This window comes from Camelina sativa, chromosome 7 (assembly GCF_000633955.1).
Source record: "Camelina sativa cultivar DH55 chromosome 7, Cs, whole genome shotgun sequence".
Lineage (NCBI taxonomy): Eukaryota > Viridiplantae > Streptophyta > Magnoliopsida > Brassicales > Brassicaceae > Camelina > Camelina sativa.
Genome location: NC_025691.1, coordinates 8819291 through 8828344, shown reverse-complemented (window position 1 = coordinate 8828344; position 9054 = coordinate 8819291). Strand labels below are relative to the sequence as shown.

General features: G+C 32.6%; 2 protein-coding genes across 2 annotated transcripts; both read right to left on the bottom strand.

Annotated features, from left to right (window-relative positions):
- Window positions 2211-3630, bottom strand: LOC104700756 (two-component response regulator ARR3). The gene is made up of 5 exons (XM_010416323.2): window positions 3363-3630; window positions 3204-3280; window positions 3003-3080; window positions 2839-2909; window positions 2211-2745 (listed from the first exon to the last, which is right to left on the bottom strand). Exons 1-5 carry the CDS (start codon window positions 3538-3540, stop codon window positions 2451-2453), a joined length of 699 nt encoding a protein of 232 aa, XP_010414625.1. The 5' UTR covers window positions 3541-3630; the 3' UTR covers window positions 2211-2450.
- LOC104700754 (non-functional NADPH-dependent codeinone reductase 2) lies at window positions 5531-7000 on the bottom strand. The gene is made up of 4 exons (XM_010416321.2): window positions 6659-7000; window positions 6292-6535; window positions 6035-6214; window positions 5531-5881 (listed from the first exon to the last, which is right to left on the bottom strand). Exons 1-4 carry the CDS (start codon window positions 6967-6969, stop codon window positions 5654-5656), a joined length of 963 nt encoding a protein of 320 aa, XP_010414623.1. The 5' UTR covers window positions 6970-7000; the 3' UTR covers window positions 5531-5653.

The window sequence follows — 9054 nt, the reverse complement described above, 5'->3', positions numbered from 1 at the left end:
TAGATAACGAATTAAAGAACTGTAGAAAGAATAATTGGCCGTACCTTAAGGGGACAAAACATAAATCAAAATGGGAAGAAGATAAAAAGTTGAATGATCTCACATGTTTAGTACGCCAAACGTGGGGAGTATCTTTGAGCTGATTCTGTTGTCTACAATGATTTGTTTGATCTTGATTCATTGCATTTGCCTCTCTTGATTTTTAATATTCAGTGCCTCCTTCCAAGTTCCAATGGGCAATGTAAAGATCTCGTTAATAAACTTAAGCCGTACGATACTATATTATTCGATTTGATCCTTCATTCTAAAGAAAGCTGATAATGCTATACTTTTTTTTTCTTCTTCTCTATAAGTAGATATTGTGGTCAGTGGCGGATTCAGAAAATTTATTTGCACGAGGCACAAATCATTTATTATTACTTATATTAAAAAAAAAATTTGTCAACACTCTGATATTAAATTCAAATAAGAAAAATATTAAATATGATTTTCCATTTATAGTAATTTAAATTATATTTTTATTTGATTTCTAAATGTATATATAATTGCAAATTAGATATATTTAAAATAATAATTATATTTCACACAAATTTAAACTCTAAATAGATTAGATAAAGTAACATAACTATAATATTGTATACTAAGTTTGCAAATATTTTTAAATTTAAATGTAAATATAGTTAATAGTAGAAAAGGAAGATTCAGATTTTGTTAAAAATTAATTACAAGTAAGAAAAGAAATAAATAAGACTGAAAGACTATGGAACTAATCATAAAAAAATAATTAAAAATATGTGGCCATGGAAAAAGGAAAATAAGAATACAAAAAAAAAACTATAGAAAGCATCAAACTCGTCACAAGATGGTGCATGTGACACACTTATGCCAAATGAGCTAGGAAAACACATAACACCAATGTCCATTAGAAATTTTTATAATTTAATATGGGGCACCTGCCCCACCTAAGAACCACGTAGATCCGTCCCTGATTGTGGTCGTGGTGTGAATCAAGATATAAGTACGAGTGATTAGGAGCTACAACACATACCTAATGATTTTTAACGCATACTTAATGATTTTTAGTTGACCTCTTAAGGCTGGAAGGACAACACCTCTTTTCTCCACAAACCTAACAAAAGATAAAAATAAATAAAGAAAATATCTATGACGGATCTTTTGGTGGGTAAATTATGAATGAATATTATAATCGATGTCCAGCCTTTTTAATTACTTTATTTAAAGAATATGTTGACCAAAAATACAATGTACTATTAATGTATTCACTTCATCCTTTTTATTTGAAAATATATATACACATACATAAGCAGATAAGCTACATCACGTACATCGTTTAAATACAAATATTGAATCAAACACAAGAATAACTCTCGTTTATTATTTTAGAAACTTCTCAAAACTAAAGCAATCTTAATCTCTCTAATTTTTCATAAGTTGCTATACCTTAGCACCTCCTTATATATAAACTTTATTTCCATAACACTTTTAGAAAACTAACTTTAGATATCTCCTAAAGAAAGTAAAACTAACAATTTGATATATATATTTAGATCCTCTTAAATATAGTCAGTTTGATCTTCAAGCTACTTCAAACTTACAACAACAACAAACACGTTTCTACTAACCAACAACAACAAATACAGTAAGAACGTTCACTACAAACTTAGCCACGTACGGTGTTCACAGAGCCGTGCCTATATGGTGTAAAAGTTACAAGCTGTCTGCAAATGATTTCTACATCTTTTTTTTTTTTTTTTGATCAAACATGATTTATACATCATCTAAAGCTAGAGATGAAAAATACATGTAGTTAAAACTTAAAATGTGGACAAAATTCCTATAACTAAAGCTCCTCTACAACGAAAATTCACAGTCCCAATATTGGCTTCGAAGTATTATAATAAATCGTTACCCGAAAATAAAAATAGTTTTACGATAAGTTATTTTTTTTAAATCAAAGACGCCACGCAGAATGTTTGAAAACTTTTTCTGAGAAAAAATTATAATAACTGAAGATTTTAGTTGTTAGTTTGTTTAAGTGAAGATTAGAGAACAGTATCCCCAAGTCGTAGGTCATCATCATCAACCAAACGCATAGCTGGCATATCAAAGAATTAAAGAGTAGCTTTCAAATCTCAAAAGTGATTAGCAGACGATACGAATACACCTAGAAACAGAGGTTGTCACACATTATCATCCGATTAAAGAACATTATTTAAAATTATAAATTTTCCAAAATGCAGTATTAATATATGTAAATTAAATACAAGAAATTCAACAAAAGTGTTCCTTTGTGTGAGTAAAAGAAACACCCCCCACGTGCAAACCCATATAAGCGAGATCTTTAAATTGACGGCGTCAAGCTTAACGTTGCAGTCAATAAAACCGTCAAAAGCAAAATAAAAAAAAAGTTAAACGGAGATCATACTAATCTAAACCGGGAGACTCTTCATCTCCAGCCGTCTCATCGGCGAATCCATTGGCGACGTCGACGACTCCGACGACAATGTTAATGAATCATCATCCACAACAATTGAGTCCGAAGACTCCATCGAGGTGGTGCATGAGAGTTGTGGTGGCGACGGGGACGGCGGAGGAGTACTCGGCTTCCGTTTGTTTCCGTCGCCGGAGACTTTAACATCTCTGGTCAGGTAACTCCTCAGACGTTTCACGTCGGCGAGTTTCACGGGTTTAAGTAAAAAGTCCTCTGCTCCTTCTTCAAGACATCTACAAAATCATTTTCATCGTATCAGTTCTTTAAAATCCATATATATGTTAGCAACAAATCTTGAAAAGAAAGCTCCGGTGAAGAGTATTCACCGGTCGATTCGAGTGAGTACGTTCTCCGACGACATAATTACAACTGGAACTTCCTTAAAACTTGTCGATTCCTATTTCAAAGATATGATCCACATGGTTTCAAGAATTGCCAAAAAATATAAAAATAACTGATTATTTTTTTTATGGCGGGAAAATGTCAAAACCTTAATCTTTTTCAAAAGCTCGTAACCGGTCATTCCAGGCATACAGTAATCAGTGATGATCAAATCAACCTTCAATCTCTGTAAAAAAAAATCAAGATCAAGATCAAGAATCAAGAATCAAGAATCAAGAATCAAGAATCAAGAATCTTGAATCTCAAAATGCTCCCAACATTTTTTAAAACAGAATTTGTAAGAATGTACATCGAATTCGACGGCAGCTTTATCCTCGTCTAATCCTAAGAATTCGAGAGCACGCCACCCGCTGTCAACCGCCGTGACTGCATTGAATCATCCGCTGGTGAATAATTAAGTTTTTTTTTTTATATTTGTTTTGGCTAAGAGAATGATGAAGAATCTAACCTTTGCATGAGGTGATCCGAAGTAATCTTTCAATGACAATACGATCGACGAGGCTGTCATCGACGGCGAGAACATGAACTTGATCAGAATCTAATGGTGGAGATTCTAGTTCTCCGATACCTATTCCGATCATCTCTGATCTTCGTAGACACGAAACACCACCGTCTCTTGCGGCCATAGCTCTCTTTGTCAGTGAGAAAATGAGATAGGAGAGATGAGAAGAGAGAAGAGAGAAGAGAGAAATTGCTTCGTTCTTTCTCCTCCTTCACTAACGTTTTATATTATACCATTATTTGTCTCAGTATCAAATCTTTTTATAGGTGTCTTTTTCTTCTTTTTAAAATTAATTTTTTCCTCCCCTAGAAATATAATCAAAAGAAAACGTTACATTTGGTTTTGTGATTTGATTTGAAAATCGTGATTTTTCTTATCACTTGTTTTACTACTATGTAGAAAGAGTTTTCTCGCTTTTTTTTCTTATATACAAATTATGGTAATGGCTAATTAGACCAATAAAAAATAGGGTAACTTTTCTACAATAGCCGCACACTATTTTTCAATCACCTTTTAACAAAGGTAACAAAGATGGTAACACAGCTTTCATAAAATTAACCATTAGGTAACTTTTCGGACAAAAATACGCTCTAACTCGTCCTCTACAATGCCACGTTTGTTGTTTTGTAAAGGTTAAAGTAGAAGTGTAGAATTAGAAGAAAATAAAAGAATAAAAAACATGGTTATTATTCCACGCATAATAGGTTCATACATACAAGCTAGCATTGGTGCATCATACAAGATATATTTTTTTTTGGGACAAAGCATCATACAAGATAATATTTTTACAGTCTTTATTTAACAAGATTTAGCAGAAACGTGTACGGTTAAGTTCATTAAAACATTTTGAAAATTTTAACCATTTTTAAAATATTTAATCATTTATATACTTTATTTCCATAATTATCATTAAATGTTCGAATTAAAACATTTTAACTTGTTCAATGTGGTCATTAAATTAGGGAAAAACACAACATAACTACAAGTGGAGAATGACATAATAAAATTACATGTGTGATTAACAATGTACAAAATGTTGATGCAAAAATATTTTTTCATAATATTAATTAAAGTAGATATGTTTACGAGATTTTTTTATGTTAATGGTTATGTATTAATGTATGCATGTACTCTATAAGGTTATTTGTTTATTGCATGTTGTAATTAGGTATACATAATTTTTATTCTATTTTGTGTAATTGTAGTTTTTTAGTCATTTTCAACCTAAGTTTCTTTTTCTACAGCCCTAATTTTGTGGTTATCGTTCACAGTTTTTTTTTTCATTACGTTTTAACGTTAGAAAGCCATACAAAAATCGACATCATCAATCTTTCTAAATAAAAATCAATTAACCATCTCATTTTCCATTCGAAATATGTCGAAAGTAGAAACTAATGAAATCATATATATGTTCTTGGGTGTTTGTATGATCACATTTTGTTTCATTATTACTTAACTTTGTTTCCGACCGAGTAATCTCATTGTTTATCGATTTCAGTCTATACAAACCACTTAAATGTAAGATTCCATCAAATATATTTATCGTATGCTTTTACTTTTTTTAATAAACTTCAACGTTTTCCCGGTCCGGTAATTACGATTGCCCTACGCAAAACTCATGCGCTTTTAAATATTACCAAAAGAATATAATCAATTGTATATAAGACTTTATGTTATTGTTTTGGAATTTTATTAACACAAACCAAAGCCAAAGCATTAGATTTGATGAAAGAGTTTATCTTATAGTTTAACAAAGCAAACAATTAACCTCAAAAGGAAAAAAAAAAAAATCAAAATCAAAACCAAAACTAACAATTAATCTCGAGAACTATGATTTTCACTTATATTAAAGCCTACATATTTGTAAAAGCCTTTAGACATATATAAAAGTTTTATAAAAACTTTACAAAATAATGCCCTTAAAATTTTTCTGATCAATGCCCTGTGGGCCGGGGGCCTCCGTCTTGTTGGTTTAGTTACGTTAACTTGTACTTTTTTTGTTTGTTAATTAGGATCCTAATTGAATACAATGCTCAATTGTAGAACAACAAAATTGAGTATTTAAAAAAAAAATTAAGCTGATAATTTTTTAAGATAACAATTTTACGCATGGCTAGAGACAACACTAGTTGCATTATGAATGACATGTGACAAACGATGCACGTCAAATATATTTTTTGCCTTATTGGAAATACTATTTTACAACTGCTCTTGCATTCACATTTCACAGGAAGTTATTAAATCTCACCGTCCCACATTTCGGCGACAGATTTTATGGGACCTTTCTCGGAGATATAAACCTTTCCGTCAACAATCCTGCTCTGAGAAATCTCCGTCGAGATTCTTTGTTTCTCCTTCTCTGTCAAAGACCACTCAAATATCTCCAGATTCTCTTCCAATCTCTCTTTCCTAAAGCTCTTGACCACCATGCTCACTCGTTCCTCGTAAACCCATCTCATACTCACCTGTCATTTACAACTCTAAAAGTGAGCTTTCAATAATAATACAATAATAATAATATTTATGTAGTTTTCATTCAAAAGTCGTAAATTTTAACGGAAATCCAAAAAATATCTTTCACATTTTTATCTTAGATAAAAGAAGGCTTGGGAGAGTACCTGTGCAACTGTTTTTCCCCTGGCATCAGCAATTTCTTTAAGAACATCAGACTCCATGATTCTATGATTTCCCCAAAAGGCTCCTCTCGATCCCAACACTGAATAAGCTAACACAGCAATGCCCTTTGACCTACAAAACTCCCTCAGCTTTCTCTGTTGCCATACTGGAATCATCTCCACCTTTTCCACATTATCCCACAATTACAAATATATTACTTATAGTAACTACAAAGAATTGAACTTGTTGATACATTTACTTGATTGACGCTAGGTGGGATTTTGGCGATAGAGAGGATGTGTTGGAGCTTCTTGCACGAGAAATTGCTTACTCCTATACACTTTGCAACTCCGAGTCTTTGGCACTCTTCCATCTCAGACCAAACTGCTTCATAATCCATTGGCAGAAAATCATCTTCTTCTATAGGAAACTTGTATTTGCCAGGTTTCGAGCTAACTGGCCAATGAATTAGATAGAGATCGAGATAGTCCAGTTTAAGATCACTGCAAGACATGGTTGTGATTATAATTAATCTAGAATCAAAAATGTATTTAAATCTTTCTTTGCACGATGAACCAAGTCTTTTAGTAAAGTCTAACAATGAAATATATTGACTAAAATCTCACTTCAAACTCCGTTCGATCGCCGGCACAACAAGGCCGGCATGAGCATCAGCACACCATAGCTTAGAAGTGACGAAGAGTTCCGATCGAGATTGGACTAAGCCAAGACTAACCGCCTCAGCTAAAGCATCACCGAGCGGCTTCTCAGTCTGGTACCTAGGAGACGTGTCGAAGTGACGGTAACCGAGTTTAATGGCCTCCAACACCGTTTTTTTCAGCTCCATCGGCTCTGGGGGAGGTGACGCGGCGGTTCCAAAAGCTAGAACCGGCATCAAGTGTTGAATGGATCCGATTGGGAACGTAAGAGCTGACATGTTGGTGAAAAGGAAGAAGCGCCTAAAAGTCAAAGAAGGTTTGCTGTGAGAGAATCGTTTCTCACTGGCTCAACTTATATACTCACTACTTAGTACCCCACCATGCATGGCTGCCATAAACAATCAAAGAAAGAAAAAACATGTCACGACTCACGAGTAAGTGGCCATCAAAAAAGTAGCTGTTACGATCAGATAGTAACGGATGGGTTGCATACTTGCATGGACGAGAGATAATTCAACAATCATGCATGAAAGAGAGAGAGAACCCACAATTTGTTGGGTAATTATGTCTTTTAACAAGTCTTGGCCAGCTCAAACTTATTAGTATGGATGGACACTGTGCTGATGTAGTTTAAAGTTTAAAGTCTTTTGACTCGATACCAATAGTTACTCTTTGTTGTTTTTGGCGGCCATGGTGGCTACTACCAAGTAGTGAATATAATAATCAATCTCCTCTCTGTCAGACTGTCACGCGACAAAAAAAACGAACAGTCATATCATATGATTTGCTCAAACCCGTTAATATTCGGGTCTTAATGGGTCTGTTATACACGAGAACAATTCCCTAAATCTCTTGTTATAACATATTATCAGCACGAAACCCTAACCGACTGAGCAAGTACGATGGCCTAGCCGTCTGAGACTAAACTAAACAAATCTCACGCAACCCTACTGTTTTCCGACAACCTCTCATACCTCCGGTCAAGCCATAAAGATAAGTAACTCACGGTTTTATATATATATTTTTTTTCGGCTCATGTCATATTGTTTGTCGATTTGTTCGATTTTTATCGCTTAGTGAGATCTAAAGCATCAAACGAATCGATCATATCTTGTTAATCTTGCGTTTGTTTAACTTGCAATATATTGATTGACATGCTATTTTCTCCAATCTTATTGCTTGATCGATATCGATATATATATGTATATGGTGTTAGTGGATTTATATTATGTCGGTTTAGTACAAGTAATACCGAATCATGTTATATTATTGTCGGTCTCGTATGTCATATTTTTATTTATTGAGATATGCTTTCGTAAGTGTTAGTTGATCATACTGCGGTATTATGTTAGATATATTTATAACACTTTATAGTCTCCCTAATCCCAATCCGGAAATACATAGTTGTGATTCCGTTCTATTATCTTATTATTTTTAAGCTTAGATTATATCATGCTTATTGATCGACGTATGTTTATATACTAATTTATTAGTTTGCCGAGGTAAGACTCATGCTTATAGCTGGTCTAATATCTCGTTGGTTTACGTTTGAATACAGCTATATATTATATATAAGTGTGAATTATAAGAATACATAAACGGTGATTCAAGCTGTACCACTTATCGCTTATATATTTCATTATTGTTTTGTTATTTACCGAGATAACTTATACTCGTTTATTTGACTAATTATTGGTATTTATATGCAGTTGAGGCTGGTTTTAGTCGGTGAATGAATCTCTTTGAATGCCGTAGCTGACCTCTCAGTTGATGAGTCGTTTGTATCGAACTAAAGTTTTGCTGTTGCAACATGAGTCGAAGGACTAAGCAATATTCATTGCCAATGATGTCTCCGTCTGGATTTCTAATAACATCCTCATCGAGATAAGTATTATTATTTTTATGGTTTTATAAATTAGCAAATAAATAAGCATGATGTGCTTTATTAGCTAGTGTTTAAAAAAAAAAAATCTATATTCAGTTATTCACTGATAACTGATTAAAACACACATATATATAAAGATATGACGCTTAATATTTATTTAGCATTTATTTATATGATTGTTTATAATATATATGATTTATTTTATTTGTTTAATCACAAATTTAAATCTAATTAAAATTAGATATAATATCATGAAGAAATATTTTAAATCATGTCTTCCAACCTGTTTTTTTGGTGAATACATTGAAAATTTAGTAACAAATTACTAAATAATAATTATTGATCATATTTTCTTGGCATCACTTCTATGCAGAGGTTTAAGTCCAAGTATATGACCATAAAATTCACTAGTTCTTTAGAATAATCTAAAGAAAGTAAATCACTAAAAGTCTATAAGAGAATATATACAAACAACTTA